Consider the following 19,828-nt stretch of genomic DNA (forward strand, 5'->3'; position numbering starts at 1 on the left):
GGAGAACTACGTGCCCTTATTTCTGCGACAGCCTCACTCCCAAGGTTGTGGGATGTGCTGAGGGACCAAAAACACACGGGAAGAAAGAAGTTACCTTCCAGAACACCGGGTTGCTCAGCAAGAAGCTCCTCTTTATTTTAAAGCGATAATGAGAGTATTTAAATGGTATCTGAAGCTGTGTCCCTGGAGCAGCCTGTGGCCATGGCAGTGCTGGGAGCAGGGAAGGGTGGGTGAAAGCCCTGGGATCCCCCTACCTTTGTGCCACCAGCAGCTCCTGGAGCCCCCCAGGACCCCCAGGGGGGACCAGGGTAAGTGGTCCCCCTGCAGGTCGTTTCCTTTGGCTTTTGTTTCCATTGCATTTTCCCCCCATTTCCCTTGGCATTCCCTTGCCCTTCCCTTTCCCATTCATTGGTTGCAGAAGCAGCAGCGTTTTTAGGGAAGCACACGAGGCGCAGCTGCCAGGCCTGTGATTATTTGGGCTCGTGGATTTTCTGGTTGTCCCTCTGCTTTCAGTGGGGGACAGCCAGAGAAATCCACTTTGATATCCAGCCTTTTGCATCCATAATGAGTTTTCCTGCCTTAAGTTTGCTTATTGCAGCCAAAGCAGCCTTGAGCATTAACAAGGATGACATTGGGGGAGAGAAGTGGCTCATGGGCAGAGGTTTCCCAGCAGCTTGGGGAGGGATTCCCTGGACAGGACCAGGTCCCCACTGAGGAGGCTGAGGGCGTACAGGGCCACGTACAGGGCAGCCACGACCTCGAAGGGCCGTTCCATGGGCTCAGCTGATCCATCTTCCTGGAGCTTCACTCTGCTCAGCTCCACCAGGGCCATGGTTAAGCTCTGATCCTCCTGCTGTGGGAAGGAGAGCAGGCTGGCATCCACACGGAAAGACTCATTCTTGTCCTCCAGCTCGTGCTCCAGGAGTTTTCCAACCTTCAGAGCAACAACAAAAAAGGCAAATCAGTGTTTTAGCAAGTTGTGAAATTGTGATCTCATCATGGACACAGTGCTTTAATTAAAATACCCCTGTTAGCCCTTCAAAGGAGCCAAGTGTGATGTGGGTACTCACCAGCTGCAGCTGTTGGGACACAATCTTCCTTTCCAAGGATTCCAGCAGCAGCGCCAGCTGATTGTCCAGTAGCTCTGCAGAATGAAACCAGCTCTGATCAGAAACCTGCCAGCCAGGTGTTTGAGAGAGCTGGTGGGATGGGCAGGGTGAGCAGGGTGAGAAGGGTGATCATTTCTTGTAGGAAACAATTTCTGTTTGTTCCAGAGCTCTTTGGATGTTTTATTCCAAATGATTTGTGCGGTGAGAGGGATGTGTCTGTTACTCACAGAATCATGGAATCTCGTGAGTTGGGAGGGATTCCAAGGATCATGGAGTCCGATTCCTGGCCCTGCCCAGGACACCCCAACTATCCCATCCTGTCCCTGAGAGTGTTGTCCAAACACTCCTGGAGCTCTGACAGCCTTGGGGCCGTGCCCACTGCCCTGGGGAGCCTGGTCAGTGCCAACCACCCTCTGGGGGAAGAACCTTTCCCTGAGATCCAACCTGCCCCTGCCCTGGCACAGCTCCAGCCCTTCCCTGGGTCCTGTCACAGGTCACAGAGCAGAGGTTGGAGCAGCCCCTTGGGAGGAAGCTGTGAATGCACTTGGAGGGAGCAGAGAAGCCTGGAGGGGTATCATGGGGGGTTCTCTGCACTGCCCTGCCTGGGATTTAGATGCAGATTCCACTTGGGGAGGAAGAGGAGCAGGAGGGCCTGGCCAGCCTGGGAGTCAGCCCTGCCTTTATTTCCCCCCTATCAAAGACCCAAAGCCTCACCAGCCAAAGCATCGAGGGTGTAGGTTATTCCCTTTGCCAGCAGAAGACAATGATCTCTTGGAGAATTCTTTAAGGTGCTCAACAGGTCTTTTAAGTCTGGGCTTTTAGTTTTCAGCTCATAACCATCAGTTTTCTCAAGAACTCCTTCCATCTGGGGAACAAGGAAAAGGAAAGTCAGGATTTGAGGTCAGAGGCTGCTGCTAGTGCAGAGCAGAGAGATGTGCTGAGTGTGGGAATTTTGGAGGGACTGTTGTGGCAGAAGTGCCTTGTGGGGCAAGAGGTGTGATGGTGGATGTCTGTGTGTTTGTAAATCCTGGCATTGAGAGAAGCTTTACTTACCTTCTGGCTGAGCTCTTGAAAGAGGCTCCTGTCTCTCATCACAGCTGTGATGGTGTTTAAGAACATGACCCGCAGGTCAGAAGGCAACTCGGAGAAAATGCCACAGTATTGTTTAACTTCTCTGTCCACTGTGACTAATTTTGGTGTTAGGAGGTCAGAAAGGCAGGGTTCTGAAAACCAGAAAGAGTGCAAAGATGTCACTACTGAACTGGGAGTTCAGTGGCAGCCCTAAACTGAGAGTTTGAAACCCTGGTGTGAATACTTTGGAAGCAAGATGGAATTTGGGCAGTTGTTATGTCTTGGGCAACACATCAGTCTTGGTGGTTTGTTTTATCCTGGGAGATTCCATCTTACCCAAACCAGGTAGAAGTTGTGCAAGTGGAAGCAGAAAAAGACTTTGCTTACCATCATCGAAGTAACATACGCTTCTAGAAGGCAAATAACATCTTAAAAATTCCGGTTCTGCAACAGGATAAAAAGAACATTTACAATGTGTTCCCCAGCCTTCCCACTGAAGGTCACCCACCCTGTTTTCTCCCTGGCTCTTTTCTTCTAAACATGAAAAAGAACCAATCCAAACTCTGCTGCCTGTGCCATTTATCACCAGGAGCTCTGCAGCTCCCCAGATGTAGAGCTGAGAGTTCCAGTGTCCCTCTTGCCCTTCCCTACCGACCCCTCCCCAAACTGCTCCTTTCCCACGCAGCTCCTTGACCTTCCATGGGTTGGACAACCTTCCCCGGGTGGTTTCTGTCCCTCCCATTGCCTCCATCTCCTTGCAAACCAGCTGAGGGTGGCTGTGGGGCTGAGTGATACTTGAGAAAATGTTTTTCCTCTTCTGCCCTGTTTCCCGAATGGAGGAGTTGGTAATTTCTGGAAGTTACTTACCCCATTCTCCACTGAAAATGTCCATGTAGATGGTCCTGAAGGCCAGGGTGCAGCCCTTGGGTATGACTATGCTTTGTCTGTTCTCTGTGGTGCCCTGGTGAAGGAAAACACCCTGTTAGAGCATCTGGGTGCAGGTGAGAGAAAGGGCTCTCTGAGCCCAGAGAGAAACCAAACCTGTGCAGAGAATTTGGTGTAAATCGTGGCTAGGAAGCCTCCCTGTGCCTTGCTGGATTCCTTGTAGACGGTCTCCTCTGAGGCTTCCAGGGTTTCAGAGACCATGTATAAATTGAGCGTTGTCCTCAGGAGCTGTTGGATGAAGGAGTGATCTATGTTGATTTTTCTGAAAGAGAAAAAGGATGAGAACAGGCTGGAGCACAAGTCATTTGAGGAGCAGCTGAGAGAGCTGGGGGGGCTCAAGCTGGGGAAAAGGAGGCTCAGAGGGGCCGTTCTGGCTCCAAGCCCCACCCAGCCTGGCCTAGTTAGGGGGAATTCATTGTCTAAGGTCTCAATCTTGTTTTCTTCTTGCTGTTGAACACCCACTGTGTGACCCAGCATGGGTTGGGTGGGGATGGCCAGAGCGTGTGTGCTGCCTTTGTCCTGCCTTACCTATTTTTTCTCACTTTCTCCAGTGAGTCCATTGGTATGGCCTTCTTCTGCAGCTTGATGGAAAACGCCTGGGACAAGGAGCCACCTCCTTTCAGCTCCACACTTGCAGGGTCAACACTAAGGCTGAGAGACCCATCGACTTGGTCAGCAGTGACCTTTGAGAGAGCGAATTGGCTGGAACCTGGACCATCTCCCGAGGGAAGGAGGGACTCTGAAATGATTCCATGCATTTGCTTCAGCAGGATGGCACAGACTCAGCACTGTAAGTATTTCACACGTAGGAAAGCTGGAATGTGGGACAGTTCAGCCATGACCCCAGTGACCCCAAAACATTACCTATGGAATTGGTGAACCTGAATATATCAGGTTGATATATTTGGGCTTTACCTGTGCTTTCCCCATCTTCTCCAGGCAGCAGCACACTGTCCAGTCTGAACCCAGTGTGGTGGTAGTAGGGACGTGGGTGGAATATGGTATTTTGTTTTCTTTTTTGTGTCAGAAGACAGAAGGGTCTGAAGTGCTCGTGGTCTGCGATGCTCTCGACAGGGACCCATTCCTCCTTTGGATCCATTTGACTTACAATGTATTTGGTGACTTTTTTAAACATTCTGCTGTGTGTGGATGAAGTTTTGCAGCCAAGCCGGGTGGATTTGTGCCTTGGGAAAGAGGCAAGGCAAGTTAAGCCAAATTACTTGAAATAAGTAACCAAACGTTAGTTCAGTTATTAGGAAGTTTTCAAAATCATGACCTAAATACACCACATTATCTAAGGCCCCAACTTTCAGGAACTGTGGGTTGTTTGGACTCGTCCCCCTTTGCTGAGGAACCCCAGTCATGGTGCAGACAGAGCACAGCTTGCAGGCTCTGAGGGTGCAGATTTTGGGGACAAATCTTCCCGGAGATATAAAGCAATCAGCCCAGGCCATCCCCTTGGGCGTGGGCTGGTGCTCTGCAGGGCAGAGCTGGTGTTTGAGAGCCAGAAGCAAAGCCCTGTTTCCTGAGGCAGCTTGTATTTCACAAAAAAAGAAGTTTCAGTTTCACTTTTCTGGTGTGTTGGAGGAGGGAAAGCCAGGGAATGCCAGACTGGTTTGGGTTGGAAGAGACCTTAAAGCCCATCCAGTCCCTCCCCTGCCATGGGCAGGGACACCTTCCACTAGCCCAGGTTGCTCCAAGCCCCGTCCAACCTGGCCTTGGACACTTCCAGAGCTGGGGCAGCCCCAGGTTCTCTGGGCAACCTGTGCCAGGGCCTCCCCTGGCTCCCAGGGAGGAATCTCTTCCCAATGCCCCATCTAACCCTACTGTCTCTCAGGTTAAATCCATTGCCAAGACAAATAGGCTTGTGTGCCCAATTTTAGTAGCACTTGCAGGACTCATTGCCTTGGAAGTCTTCAAGAAGGGAGAAAAGCTAAAGAAGAGCACTTAGCAGGCAGCTTCCCCCAAGGCTCTGCCCCAGCCCAAGCTCTGCAATAAGGCACTTGCCTGTTTGGTGGATGCCTCCTGTGGATGGGGAGCCTGGGTCTGCTGAGGGGCTGTGAGCCCTGCAGAGCAGCAGGACTGGGGAGGAGATCTCTGGCTTCCCTTCTGCTCAGAGGGCTGGAAGCATTTGCTATATGAGGGAGTTGGCACAGGAAGCTGGAAGGAGCACAAACCCAAAGAGTTTTAACCCAAAGTGATTTCCCTTACCTTGCTAAGGGGGGTCTCCCTGAAGCAACCCCTGGGGTAGAAGCACCGTTAGACCCAGTCCTTCGACCCAGTCCGTGCAGGAGGATCCCTGGCTGGTCACTGCAGCTTATCCCGAGTCACTCCCAGATGTGAGAGACTTCCTGTCATCTTCACCTTGTTCAGCCTTCACACAACTATTGCTTAACTCTGCCACTGAAAGGCTTTGGTGATTGGGCAGAGTCAGATCGTTGGAATCTGTTACAGAGACTGAGTCACTGGAACTTCTACAGATGGAGCAGATGAAACCCACCCACCCCTCCAGAACCCTGAGTGGAGCTGGGCCTGCAGATGTTACACCGTGTCTGTGTTTTCAGCATGTTTGGGCTGTGCTGGTTTGTGATCTCTTCCTGCCTTTCCCTGCAGTGCAGGATTTCTTGGGGCTGGAGTTCAGGTAAAGAAGTAAAAAGAAGTAAAGAGCCAAGTGTGATATCAATGACTGGTAGGGGCTGTGGAATCATCAATCATATTTTGCAGACTTGGGTGGAAAATAAGTGCCCTTTAACGTGTTCCCTGCAGTTCTTGCCTCAGTCTGTGCCCTCTTTTGCAGCCTGAGTCGCGTGGACTGACACTGATCCCTGCAGAGCCAGGAACATCTGCTCTAGGGAAGCCGTTCTGCCAGTGCATGGGAGAAGGTTGGTGTTGGTCAGTAATTATTTGCCTTCCTATCTCTTTGTATCCATGGAGTAGGGGTGCATTAGGAATTGGCTACGTGCCCTTATTTCTGTGACAGCCTCACTCCCAAGGTTGTGGGATGTGCTGTGGGACCGAAAACACACGGGAAAAAAGAAGTTGCCTTCCAGAACAGCGGGTTGCTCAGCAAGAAGCTCCTCTTTATTTATAAAGCGATAATGAGAATATTTAAATTGTATCTGAAGCATTACCCTGTGAACCTGGAGCAGCCTGTGGGTGATGGCAGTGCTGGGAGCAGGGAAGGGTGGGTGAAAGCCCTGGGATCCCCCTACCTTTGTGCCACCAGCAGCTCCTGGAGCCCCCCAGGACCCCCAGGGGGGACTAGGGTAAGTGGTCCCCCTGCAGGTCGTTTCCTTTGGCTTTTGTTTCCATTGCATTTTCCCCCCTTTTCCCTTTGCATTTCCCTTCTTTTCCCTTTGCATTCCTTTTCCCTTGCCCTTCCCTTTCCCATTCATTGGTTGCAGAAGCAGCAGCGTTTTTAGGGAAGCACACGAGGCGCAGCTGCCAGGCCTGTGATTATTTGGGCTCGTGGATTTTCTGGTTGTCCCTCTGCTTTCAGTGGGGGACAGCCAGAGAAATCCACTTTGATATCCAGCCTTTTGCATCCATAATGAGTTTTCCTGCCTTAAGTTTGCTTATTGCAGCCAAAGCAGCCTTGAGCATTAACAAGGATGACATTGGGGGAGAGAAGTGGCTCATGGGCAGAGGTTTCCCAGCAGCTTGGGGAGGGATTCCCTGGACAGGACCAGGTCCCCACTGAGGAGGCTGAGGGCGTACAGGGCCACGTACAGGGCGGCCACGACCTCGAAGGGCCGTTCCATGGGCTCAGCTGATCCATCTTCCTGGAGCTTCACTCTGCTCAGCTCCACCAGGGCCATGGTTAAGCTCTGATCCTCCTGCTGTGGGAAGGAGAGCAGGCTGGCATCCACACGGAAAGACTCATTCCCATTCTCCAGCTCGTGCTCAAGGAGTTTTCCAACCTTCAGAGCAACAACAAAAAAGGCAAATCAGTGTTTTAGCAAGTTGTCAAATTGTGATCTCATCATGGACACGGTGCTTTAATTAAAATACCCCTGTTAGCCCTTCAAAGGAGCCAAGTGTGATGTGGATACTCACCAGCTGTAGCTGTTGGGACACAATCTTCCTTTCCAAGGATTCCAGCAGCAACAGCAGCTGATTGTCCAGTAGCTCTGCAGAATGAAACCAGCTCTGATCAGAAACCTGCCAGCCAGGTGTTTGAGAGAGCTGGTGGGATGGGCAGGGTGAGCAGGATGAGAAGGATGATCACTTCTTGTAGGAAATGCCTGTTTGTTCCAAAGCACTTTGGATGTTTTATTCCAAATGATTTATGCTCTGAGAGGGATGTGTCTCTTACTCACAGATTCATGGAATCTCCTGAGCTGGGAGGGACTCCCAAGGATCATGGAGTCTGATTCCTGGCCCTGCCCAGGACACCCCAACTATCCCATCCTGTCCCTGAGAGTGTTGTCCAAACACTCCTGGAGCTCTGGCAGCCTTGGGGCTGTGCCCACTGCCCTGGGGAGCCTGTTCAGTGCCACCCACCCTCTGGGGGAAGAACCTTTCCCTGAGATCCAACCTGAGCCTGCCCTGGCACAGCTCCAGCCCTTCCCTGGATCCTGTCACAGGTCACAGAGCAGAGGTTGGAGCAGCCCCTTGGGAGGAAGCTGTGAATGCACTTGGAGGGAGCAGAGAAGCCTGGAGGGGTATCATGGGGGGTTCTCTGCTCTGCCCTGCCTGGGATTTAGATGCAGATTCCACTTGGGGAGGAAGAGGAGCAGGAGGGCCTGGCCAGCCTGGGAGTCAGCCCTGCCTTTATTTCCCCCCTATCAAAGACCCAAAGCCTCACCAGCCAAAGCATCGAGGGTGTAGGTTATTCCCTCTACCAGCTGAAGACGACGATCTCTTGGAGAATTCTCCAAGGTGCTCAACAGGTCTTTTAAGTCTGGGCTTTCAGTTTTCAGCTCATAACCATCAGTTTTCTCAAGAACTCCTTCCATCTGGGGAACAAGGAAAAGGAAAGTCAGGATTTGAGGTCAGAGGCTGCTGCTAGTGCAGAGCAGAGAGATGTGCTGAGTGTGGGAATTTTGGAGGGACTGTTGTGGCAGAAGTGCCTTGTGGGGCAAGAGGTGTGATGGTGGATGTCTGTGTGTTTGTAAATCCTGGCATTGAGAGAAGCTTTACTTACCTTCTGGCTGAGCTCTTGAAAGAGGCTCCTGTCTCTCATCACAGCTGTGATGGTGTTTAAGAACATGACCCGCAGGTCAGAAGGCAACTCAGAGAAAATCCCACAGTATTGTTTAACTTCTCTGTCCACTGTGACTAATTTTGGTGTTGGTAAACCAGAAAGCCTGACACCTGAAAACCAGAAAGAGTGCAAAGATGTCACTACTGAACTGGGAGTTCAGTGGCAGCCCTAAACTGAGAGTTTGAAACCCTGGTGTGAATATTTTGGAAGCAAGATGGAATTTGGGCAGTTGTCGTGTCTTGGGGAACACAACAGTCTTGGTGGTTTGTTTTATCCTGGGAGATTCTGCCTTACCCAAACCAGGTAAAAGTTGTGCAAGCGGAAGCAGAAAAAGACTTTGCTTACCATCATTGAAGTAACATGCATGTCCACGAGGAGTTCTTTTGAAAAAACACAGCCCTGCAACAGGATAAAAAGAACATTTACAATGTGTTCCCCAGCCTTCCCACTGAAGGTCACCCACCCTGTTTTCTCCCTGGCTCTTTTCTTCTAAACATGAAAAAGAACCAATCCAAACTCTGCTGCCTGTGCCATTTATCACCAGGAGCTCTGCAGCTCCCCAGATGTAGAGCTGAGAGTTCCAGTGTCCCTCTTGCCCTTCCCTACCGACCCCTCCCCAAACTGCTCCTTTCCCACGCAGCTCTTTGACCTTCCATGGGTTGGACAACCTTCCCCAGGTGGTTTCTGTCCCTCCCATTGCCTCCATGTCCTTGCAAACCAGCTGAGGGTGGCTGTGGGGCTGAGTGATACTTGAGAAAATGTTCTTCCTCTTCTGCACTGTTTCCCAAATGGAGGAGTTGGTAATTTCTGGAAGTTACTTACTCCATTCTCCTTTGCTAATGTTCATCTGGATGGCCCTGAAGGCCAGGGTGCAGCCCTTGGGTATGACTATGCTTTGTCTGTTCTCTGTGGTGCCCTGGTGGAGTAAAACACCCTGTTAGAGCATCTGGGTGCAGGTGTTGGGGAGAGAAAGGGCTCTCTGAGCCCAGAGAGAAACCAAACCTGTGCAGACAACTTGGCGTAAATCTTGGCTAGGAATCCTCCCTGTGCCTTGCTGGATTCCTTGTAGACGGTCTCCTCTGAGGCTTCCAGGGTTTCAGAGACCATGTATAAATTGAGCGTTGTCCTCTGGAGCTGTTGGATGAAGGAGTGATCCATGTTGATTTTTCTGAAAGAGAAAAAGGATGGGAACAGGCTGGAGCACAAGTCATTTGAGGAGCAGCTGAGAGAGCTGGGGGGGCTCAAGCTGGGGAAAAGGAGGCTCAGAGGGGCCGTTCTGGCTCCAAGCCCCACCCAGCCTGGCCTAGTTAGGGGGAATTCAGTGTCTAAGGTCTCAATCTTGTTTTTTTCGTGCTGTTGAACACCCATTGTGTGACCCAGCATGGGTTGGGTGGGGATGGCCAGAGCGTGTATGCTACCTTTGTCCTGCCTTACCTATTTTTTCTCACTTTCTCCAGTGAGTCCATTGATATGGCCTTCTTCTGCAGCTTGATGGAAAACTCCTGGGACAAGGAGCCACCTCCTTTCAGCTCCACACTTGCAGGGTCAACACTAAGGCTGAGAGACCCATCGACTTGGTCAGCAGTGACCTTTGAGAGAGCGAATTGGCTGGAACCTGGACCATCTCCCGAGGGAAGGAGGGACTCTGAAATGATTCCATGCATTTGCTTCAGCAGGATGGCACAGACTCAGCACTGTAAGTATTTCACCCACAGGAAAGCTGGAACGTGGGACAGTTCAGCCATGACCCCAGTGACCCCAAAACATTACCTATGGAATTGGTGAACAGGAATATATCAGGTTGATATATTTGGGCTTTACCTGTGCTTTTCCCATCTTCTCCAGGCAGCAGCACACTGTCCAGTCTGAACCCTGTGCACTGGTAGTAGGTATGTGAGTGGAATATGCTGTTTCGTTTTCTTTTTTGTGTCAGAAGACAGAATGGTCTGAAGTGCTCCTGGTCTGCGATGCTCTCGACAGGGACCGATTGTTTGCTTGAATCCCCTTGACTTACGATGTATCTGGTGACTTTTTTAAACATTCTGCTGTGTGTGGATGAAGTTTTGCAGCCAAGCCAAGTGGATTTGTGCCTTGGGAAAGTGGCACGGCAAATTAAGCCAAATTATTTGAAGTGAGAGCAGGACATTGTAACCAAATGTTAGTTCAATTATTAAGAAGCTTTCAAAATAATGACCTAAATACACCACATTATCTAAGGAGCCAACTTTCAGAGGGTTGTTTTAGGGAGTGTTTGGAGAGGAATGAGCAGGAGCTGCGGGTTGTTTGGACTTGTCCCCCTTTGCTGATGAACCCCAGTCATGGTGCAGACAGAGCACAGCTTGCAGGCTCTGAGGGTGCAGATTTTGGGGACAAATCTTCCGGAGATATAAAGCAATCAGCCCAGGCCAGCCCCTTGGGTGTGGTCTGGTGCTCTGCAGGGCAGAGCTGGTGTTTGAGAGCCAGAAACAAAGCCCTGTTTCCTGAGGCAGCTTGTTTTTCACAAAAAAAGAAGTTTCAGTTTCACTTTTCTGGTGTGTTGGGGGAGGGAAAGCCAGGGAATGCCAGACTGGTTTGGGTTGGAAGAGACCTTAAAGCCCATCCAGTCCCTCCCCCTGCCATGGGCAGGGACACCTTCCACTAGCCCAGGTTGCTCCAAGCCCCGTCCAACCTGGCCTTGGACACTTCCAGGGCTGGGGCAGCCCCAGGTTCTCTGGGCAACCTGTGCCAGGGCCTCCCCTGGCTCCCAGGGAGGAATTTCTTCCCAATGCCCCATCTAACCCTACTGTCTCTCAGGTTAAATCCATTGCCAAGACAAATAGGCTTGTGTGCCCAATTTTAGTAGCACTTGCAGGACTCATTGCCTTGGAAGTCTTCAAGAAGGGAGAAAAGCTAAAGAAGAGCACTTAGCAGGCAGCTTCCCCCAAGGCTCTGCCCCAGCCCAAGCTCTGCAATAAGGCACTTGCCTGTTTGGTGGACGCCTCCTGTGGATGGGGAGCCTGGGTCTGCTGAGGGGCTGTGAGCCCTGCAGAGCAGCAGGACTGGGGAGGAGATCTCTGGCTTCCCTTCTGCTCAGAGGGCCGGAAGCGTTTGCTAAATGAGGGAGTTGGCACAGGAAGCTGGAAGGAGCACAAACCCAAAGAGTTTTAACCCAAAGTGATTTCCCTTACCTTGCTAAGGGGAGTCTCCCTGAAGCAACCCCTGGGGCAGAAGCACCGTTAGACCCAGTCCTTCGACCCAGTCCGTGCAGGAGGATCCCTGGCTGGTCACTGCAGCTTATCCCGAGTCACTCTTAGATGTGAGAGACTTCCTGTCATTTTCACCTTGTTCAGTTTTTACACAACTATTGCTTAACTCTGCCACTGAAAGGCTTTGGTGATTGGGCAGAGTCAGATCGTTGGAAACTTTAAGAGAGACTGTGAGTCACTGGAACTTCTACAGATGGAGTAGATGAAACCCACCCACCCCTCCAGAACCCTGAGTGGAGCTGGGCCTGCAGATGTTACACTGTGTCTGTGTTTTCAGCATGTTTGGGCTGTGCTGGTTTGTGATCTCTTCCTGCCTTTCCCTGCAGTGGAGGATTTCTTGGGGCTGGAGTTCAGGTAAAGAAGTAAAAAGAAGTAAAGAGCCAAGTGTGATATCAGTGACTGGTAGGGGCTGTGGAATCATCAGTCATATTTTGCAGACTTGGGTGGAAAATAAGTGCCCTTTAACGTGTGCCCTGCAGTTCTTGCCTCAGTCTGTGCCCTCTTTTGCAGCCTGAGTCGCGTGGACTGACACTGATCCCTGCAGAGCCAGGAACATCTGCTCTAGGGAGGCCGTTCTGCCAGTGCATGGGAGAAGGTTGGTGTTGGTCAGTAATTATTTGCCTTCCTATCTCTTTGTATCCATGGAGTAGGGGTGCATTAGGAATTGGCTACGTGTCCTTATTTCTGTGACAGCCTCACTCCCAAGGTTGTGGGATGTGCTGTGGGACCGAAAACACACAGAAAGAAAGAAGTTGCCTTCCAGAACACCGAGTTGCTCAGCAAGAAGCTCCTCTTTATTTATAAAGTGATAATGAGAGTATTTAAATGGTATCTGAAGCACTGCCCCATGTCCCTGGAGCAGCCTGTGGCCATGGCACTGCTGGGAGCAGGGAAGGGTGGGTGAAAGCCCTGGGATGCCCCCACCTTTGTGCCACCAGCAGCTCCTGGAGCCCCCCAGGACCCCCAGGGGGGACCAGGGTAAGTGGATCACTGCAGGTCTTTTCCTTTGGCTTTTGTTTCCATTGCATTTTTTCCCCCATTTCCCTTGGCATTCCCTTGCCCTTCCCTTTCCCATTCATTGGTTGCAGAAGCAGCAGCGTTTTTAGGGAAGCACACGAGGCGCAGCTGCCAGGCCTGTGATTATTTGGGCTCGTGGATTTTCCAGTTGTCCCTCTGCTTTCAATGAACGACAGCCAGAGAAATCCACTTTGATATCCAGCCTTTTGGATACATAATGAGTTTTCCTGCCTTAATTTTGCTTATTGCAGCCAAAGCAGCCTTGAGCATTAACAAGGATGAAATTGGGGGAGAGGAGTGGCTGGTGGGTAGAGGTTTTCCAGCATCTCGGGGAGGGATTCCCTGGGCAGGGGCAGGTCCCCACTGAGGAGGCTGAGGGCGTACAGGGCCACGTACAGGGCGGCCACGACCTCATCGGGCTGTTCCATGGGCTCAGCTGATCCATCTTCCTGGAGCTTCACTCTGCTCAGCTCCACCAGGGCCATGGTTAAGATCTTATCCTCCTGCTGTGGGAAGGAGAGCAGGCTGGCATCCACACGGAAAGGCATATCCACCTTCTTCAGATTGTGCTCCAGGAGTTTTCCAACCTTCAGAGCAACAACAAAAAAGGCAAATCAGTGTTTTAGCAAGTTGTCAAATTGTGATCTCATCATGGACACAGTGCTTTAATTAAAATACCCCTGTTAGCCCTTCAAAGGAGCCAAGTGTGATGTGGGTACTCACCAGCTGTAGCTGTTGGGACACAATCTTCCTTTCCAAGGATTCCAGCAGCAGCGCCAGCTGATTGTCCAGTAGCTCTGCAGAATGAAACCAGCTCTGATCAGAAACCTGCCAGCCAGGTGTTTGAGAGAGCTGGTGGGATGGGCAGGGTGAGCAGGGTGAGAAGGGTGATCATTTCTTGTAGGAAACAATTTCTGTTTGTTCCAGAGCTCTTTGGATGTTTTATTCCAAATGATTTATGCTGTGAGAGGGATGTGTCTGTTACTCACAGATTCATGGAATCTCCTGAGCTGGGAGGGATTCCAAGGATCATGGAGTCTGATTCCTGGCCCTGCCCAGGACACCCCAACTATCCCATCCTGTCCCTGAGAGTGTTGTCCAAACACTCCTGGAGCTCTGGCAGCCTTGGGGCCGTGCCCACTGCCCTGGGGAGCCTGTTCAGTGCCAACCACCCACTGGGGGAAGAACCTTTCCCTGAGATCCAACCTGCCCCTGCCCTGGCACAGCTCCAGCCCTTCCCTGGGTCCTGTCACAGGTCACAGAGCAGAGGTTGGAGCAGCCCCTTGGGAGGAAGCTGTGAATGCACTTGGAGGGAGCAGAGAAGCCTGGAGGGGTATCATGGGGGGTTCTCTGCACTGCCCTGCCTGGGATTTAGATGCAGATTCCACTTGGGGAGGAAGAGGAGCAGGAGGGCCTGGCCAGCCTGGGAGTCAGCCCTGCCTTTATTTCCCCCCTATCAAAGACCCAAAGCCTCACCAGCCAAAGCATCGAGGGTGTAGGTAATTCCCTCTGCCAGCTGAAGACAACGATCTCTTGGAGAATTCTCCAAGGTGCTCAACAGGTCTTTTAAGTCTGGGCTTTCAGTTTTCAGCTCATAACCATCAGTTTTCTCAAGAACTCCTTCCATCTGGGGAACAAGGAAAAGAAAAGTGAGGATTTGAGGTCCGAGGCTTCTGCTAGTGCAGAGCAGAGAGATGTGCTGAGTGTGGGAATTTTGGAGGGACTGTTGTGGCAGAAGTGCCTTGTGGGGCAAGAGGTGTGATGGTGGATGTCTGTGTGTTTGTAAATCCTGGCATTGAGAGAAGCTTTACTTACCTTCTGGCTGAGCTCTTGAAAGAGGTTCCTGTCTCTCATCACAGCTGTGATGGTGTTTAAGAACATGACCCGCAGGTCAGAAGGCAACTCGGAGAAAATGCCACAGTATTGTTTAACTTCTCTGTCCACTGTGTCTAATTTTGGTCTTGGGAAATATGACAATTGGTAACCTGAAAACCAGAAAGAGTGCAAAGATGTCAGTACTGAACTGGGAGTTCAGTGGCAGCCCTAAACTGAGAGTTTGAAACTCTGGTGTGAATGATTTGGAAGCAAGATGGAATTTGGGCAGTTGTTATGTCTTGGGGAACACAACAGTCTTGGTGGTTTGTTTTATCCTGGGAGATTCCATTTTACTCAAACCAGGTAAAAACTGTGCAAGTGGTAGCAGAAAAACACTTTGCTTACCTGTCACTGGATCTTCTTTAAAATAAGACAGTTCTGCAACAGGATAAATAGAACATTTACAATGTGTTCCCCAGCCTTCCCACTGAAGGTCACCCACCCTGTTTTCTCCCTAATTCTTTTCTTCTAAACATGAAAAAGGACCAGTCTAAACTCTACTGTCTGTGCCATTTATCACCAGGAGCTCTGCAGCTCCCCAGATGGAGAGCTGAGAGTTCCAGTGTCCCTCTTGCCCTTTCCTACCGACCCCTCCCCAAACTGCTCCTTTCCCACGCAGCTCCTTGACCTTCCATGGGTTGGACAACCTTCCCCAGGTGGTTTCTGTCCCTCCCATTGCCTCCATGTCCTTGCAAACCAGCTGAGGGTGGCTGTGGGGCTGAGTGATACTTGAGAAAATGTTCTTCCTCTTCTGCCCTGTTTCCTGAATGGAGGAGTTGGTAATTTCTGGAAGTTATTTACCCCATTCTCCTTTGCTAATGTTCATCTGGATGGCCCTGAAGGCCAGGGTGCAGCCCTTGGGTATGACTGCCTTTTCTATCTGCTTTCTGGAGGCCTGGTGGAAGAAAACAGCCTGTTAGAGCCCCTGGGTGCAGGTGTTGGGGAAGGAGCAACACCTGAGCCCAGGAGGAAACCAAACCTCTCCAAAGAACTTGGCGTAAATCCAGGCAAAGAAGCTCCACTCTTCCTTGGTGTCTTCCTCGTAGATGGCCGCCTCCGAGGCTTCCAGGATTTCATAAACCAAGAACAAATCGGCGCCTGTCCTCAGGAGCTGTTGGATGAAGGAGTGATTCATGTCGATTTTTCTAAAAGAGAAAAAGGATGGGAACAGGCTGGAGCACAAGTCATTTGAGGAGCGGCTGAGAGAGCTGGGGGGGCTCAAGCTCGGGAAAAGGAGGCTCAGAGGGGCCGTTCTGGCTCCAAGCCCCACCCAGCCTGGCCTAGTTAGGGGGAATTCATTGTCTAAGGTCTCAATCTTGTTTTTTTCGTGCTGTTGAACACCCACTGTGTGACCCAGCATGGGTTGGGTGGGGATGGCCAGAGCGTGTGTGCTGCCTTTGTCCTGCCTTACCTATTTTTTCTTACTGCCTCCAGTAAGTCCATTGATATGGCCTTCTTCTGCAGCTTGATGGAAAACGCCTGGGACAAGGAGCCACCTCCTTTCAGCTCCACACTTGCATCTTTAACGCCAATGCTGAGATCCACCTTGACTTCGTCAATGGTGGCCTTTGTGAGACCGAATTGGCTGGAATCATCTCCCGAGGGAAGGAGGGACTCTGAAATGATTCCATGCATTTGCTTCAGCAGGATGGCACAGACTCAGCACTGTAAGTATTTCACCCACAGGAAAGCTGGAACGTGGGACAGTTCAGCCATGACCCCAGTGACCCCAAAACATTACCTATGGAATTGGTGAACTTCACATTGATATATCTGGACTTACCTGTGCTTTTCCCACCTTTTCCAGGCAGCAGCACACTGTCCAGTCTGAACTGTGTGCACTCGTAGTAGGGATCTGAGCGGAATGAGGTATTTTGTTTTCTTTTTTGTGTCAGAAGACACAAGGGTCTGAAGCGATGCTCTTCTCCGCTTTTCTCGACAGGTGCCAATCCTCCGTCTGGATCCATTTGACTTGCAATGTATCTGGTGACTTTTTTAAACATTCTGCTGTGTGTGGATGAAGTTTTGCAGCCAAGCCAAGTGGATTTGTGCCTTGGGAAAGAGGCAAGGCAAGTTAAGCCAAATTATTTGAAACAAGAGCAGGAAATATCAAGCATTCAGCCCAGGCCAGCCCCTTGGGTGTGGGCTAGTGCTCTGCAGGGCAGAGCTGGTGTTTGAGAGCCAGAAGCAAAGCCCTGTTTCCTGAGGCAGCTTGTTTTTCACAAAAAAAGGAGTTTCAGTTTCACTTTTCTGGTGTGTTGGGGGAGGGAAAGCCAGGGAATGCCAGACTGGTTTGGGTTGGAAGAGACTTTAAAGCCCATCCAGTTCCATTCCCTGCCATGGGCAGGGACACCTTCCACTAGCCCAGGTTGCTCCAAGCCCCGTCCAACCTGGCCTTGGACACTTCCAGGGCTGGGGCAGCCCCAGCTTCTCTGGGCAACCTGTGCCAGGGCCTCCCCTGGCTCCCAGGGAGGAATCTCTTCCCAATGCCCCATCTAACCCTACTGTCCCTCAGGTTAAATCCATTGCCAAGACAAATAGGCTCGTGTGCCCAATTTTAGTAGCACTTGCAGGACTCATTGCCTTGGAAGTCTTCAAGAAGGGAGAAAAGCTAAAGAAGAGCACTTAGCAGGCAGCTTCCCCCAAGGCTCTGCCCCAGCCCAAGCTCTGGAATAGGGCACTTGCCTGTTTGGTGGATGCCTCCTGTGGATGGGGAGCCTGGGTCTGCTGAGGGGCTGTGAGCCCTGCAGAGCAGCAGGACTGGGGAGGAGATCTCTGGCTTCCCTTCTGCTCAGAGGGCCAGAAGCATTTGCTATATGAGGGAGCTGTGAGTTAGCACAGGAAGCTGAAAGCAGCACACACCCAAAGATTAAACTGATTTCCCTTACCTTGCTAAGAGGGGGGTCTCCCTGAAGCAACCCCTGGGGCAGAAGCACAGTTAGACCCAGTCTGTGCAGGAGGATTCCTTGCTGGTCACTGCAGCTTATCCCGAGTCACTCCCAGATGTGAGATCCCTGGAGGAATTTTCTCCTCACTAATGTTTTGTTTTCACACAATAGCCATTGTATAACTCTTCCTCTGAAAGGTCTGAGTGATTGAGCAGGGTCTCTTAAAGGGGCTGTGTGTAACTCAAACTTCTACAAGTATAAAAGTTGTAACTCCATCCCTGGAACTGTCCAAGGGCAGATTGGACGGGGCTTGGAGTAACCTGGGCTAGTGGGAGGTGTCCCTGGCCATGGCAGGGGGTGGAACTGGATGATCTTTGAGGTCCCTTCCAACCCAAACCGTTCCATGATTCATTTGCCATTCCTGTTTAACAGCAAAACCCATCCATGTGAAAATTCCAAAACTCAAAACACAAGTTTTTACCTGAATACTTAACTTTATTAGTCTCTCTTAGAACACTGTACAAAGGAGTAATAAAAATATTCACACTTTATTTTAGAAAGTTCTCTACTTGAGACTCCTGTATCCACAGCAAAAAGAAGGGCTACTGGGAAAAAAAAAAACCCTAAAACTTTGTACATAACATTCCTTTAAAAAAACCTCCCAATTAATTCAGCTCATTAAACTGATCCAGGGAGGGTACAGATACACCAACACTCGCATGCTTAAAAGCTATTATAGGCAATGATAAAGCAACATAAGTTACAATGAGGGATATTAATGTGTTAACCCACTGCTGTCCCCTCCTCGAGGGCCAGTACCGAGCTTCTAAAAACAACCCAAAATTCAAAAATAAAAGGACTCGGGAATGAAGTAGCCCTAAATCTTGTTTATTTTAAAGGCTTTTTCCTGCGAAGGTTTGCACTGTTTGCCACCCTGGTAGCTCTGTTAAATGAATCCCAAGACAGGATCCCTAATTCAGGAGCATCAGGCTGGGAGGACCTGCTGGTTTTCCCACTGTCCTGGAGCAGGGACCGCTGTACCCTGTGGATACGTGCGTGGTGCTGACAGTGGCTTAGGAGGCTTTGCCCAGTGCAAGGCTGCTGCCAGTTCCTGAGAAGGGTCCCAGGCTTTCAAAAGCTTTTCTCTTTCGTTGCAGAACCAAAAAGAAAAGCTGCTGAAGTACCTGCTCACCAGGAGTTGTTCCTCCATCACAGGGTGGAGCCCGCCTTGATCTCTCCAGGTAAGATTTGCCCTGCTTATGATACAGGACAAGTTTCATAGGAAAATCTATCAGATCAGAATCCCACTTACATGTGATCAGAATCCCATTTAAAATCAGCAACAGTCACTTATCTCCTCCACGCAGGTACCTGGGGAAAACTCCACTTTAAAAGGAGTTCTGCTCATGTTTGGGTTCTTCACCTAAAACGTGGCTTCATCCCTGATCTGTCACCTCTAAGGACATGTCTGACATCTCCTCAGCCTGCCCATGCTGTCCCTTCACTTCAGACTCTCTCAGGTACCCCTTACAATGGTGGTTTAATTACAATTAACTTATTGCTTTTCTATTTTTTATTAACCCTGACACCTACCCTTAAGCTGGGATCTTAAGGAAGATTCTGCCAGGTTTGTAATTGTTCTAATACTTATTAATCGTATGTAGACACTTAATATAACAAGAAATCTTTCTTAAACTCGCCTCTTTCCATATTCCTCCTTTTTCCACTTATGTTTCCCTTGATTGGACTAACTGAGTCCAAGTTAACTGCAGTTATTCCATGGAAAAATGATGCCTGTGTTGTAAAGAGTGTCACTGTCACATAACTCCTAGGTAGGCTGTTTTTAATCATTTGTGTGAAGGAGAGAAGTCAGAAAAGTTTACTTCTGCTGTTAGGCAAAACCTTAATTATAAATTTTGGACTTCAGGCTTTAAAACCTGCTTGTTTGAGCAGTTTATAATCCAATTCTGGTTCGCAGTTATATTTAATTTAACAAAACAGAGTCAGATGTCCTTAGTGTCAGTGACCAGCACGAGTGCTCAGACTCTCAGCTGTTGTAGTGCCTTCAGGGAGGCTGTGGGAATTGCTCTATCTCATCAAGAAAAGCTGATCCCTTCTATTTATAATTATTCTAAAATTATCAAACCTGCCTTCACTCTGTGATGTGCATATGCTTAGAACTACCCAGCATATGTCTGCCTGTGAGGAGTCATGTCTGTAAGCACCTAGAGACTTTCTGTAGCCAAAAAAAGTGCTGTTTCTCCCCTTTTTTTTTCTACCAAAACAATTAATTTTCTTCCCTCTGGAGATGGAAGCTGTGCCTGGGCAGACACTCGGGTCTGTTCAGCACCACACAGTATTTTGGGTACAGCCTCAGCCACCCTGCCAGGACCTGCTCCCTGGAGCGGCCATTCCCGCAGGGATACTGCTCATTCCTGTGCCATTTCCAAGCTGATTGATGAAATATCTCTA

The 19,828-nt window shown here is 50.2% G+C and overlaps 1 protein-coding gene across 6 annotated transcripts; it reads right to left on the reverse strand.

Annotated features, from left to right (window-relative positions):
* Window positions 1-231: 231 nt before the first annotated feature.
* Window positions 232-17,489, reverse strand: GSDMA (gasdermin A). 6 transcript variants are annotated; one of them, XR_007905748.1, is made up of 11 exons: window positions 17,357-17,483; window positions 16,252-16,520; window positions 15,880-16,084; window positions 15,448-15,613; window positions 15,270-15,363; window positions 14,814-14,846; window positions 14,409-14,578; window positions 14,070-14,220; window positions 13,317-13,390; window positions 12,501-13,180; window positions 232-254 (listed from the first exon to the last, which is right to left on the reverse strand). XR_007905748.1 is itself a non-coding variant. In XM_051794644.1 (11 exons), the coding sequence occupies exons 3-11, from the start codon at window positions 16,469-16,471 to the stop codon at window positions 12,863-12,865; spliced, it is 1,431 nt and encodes a 476-aa protein (XP_051650604.1). In that variant the 5' UTR covers window positions 16,472-16,520; window positions 17,154-17,280; window positions 17,357-17,457; the 3' UTR covers window positions 12,337-12,862. The 6 variants fall into 6 exon arrangements, 4 of the variants coding, with proteins under 4 accessions (XP_051650605.1, XP_051650606.1, XP_051650604.1 ...); XR_007905747.1 differs by lacking the exon at window positions 232-254 and adding an exon at window positions 6,208-6,337; XM_051794644.1 differs by lacking the exon at window positions 232-254 and adding an exon at window positions 17,154-17,280 and having other exon boundaries at window positions 12,337-13,180; window positions 17,357-17,457.
* Between the last annotated feature and the right edge of the window lie 2,339 nt (window positions 17,490-19,828).

Source organism: Manacus candei, unplaced genomic scaffold, assembly GCF_025592945.1.
Source record: "Manacus candei isolate 608988 ecotype Guabito, Panama unplaced genomic scaffold, ASM2559294v1 h1tg000040l, whole genome shotgun sequence".
NCBI classification, from domain to species: domain Eukaryota; kingdom Metazoa; phylum Chordata; class Aves; order Passeriformes; family Pipridae; genus Manacus; species Manacus candei.

Coding starts and splice junctions, on each gene's coding strand:
- GSDMA (XM_051794643.1), bottom strand. CDS start 16,471: ATGTTTAAAAAAGTCACCAGATACATTGCAAGTCAAATGGATCCAGAC. Junction 15,614..15,879: donor GAGGCAGTAAGAAAAAATAG/GTAAGGCAGGAC, acceptor TTTCTCTTTTAG/AAAAATCGACATGAATCACT. Junction 14,579..14,813: donor TAAAGAAGATCCAGTGACAG/GTAAGCAAAGTG, acceptor TCTGGTTTTCAG/GTTACCAATTGTCATATTTC.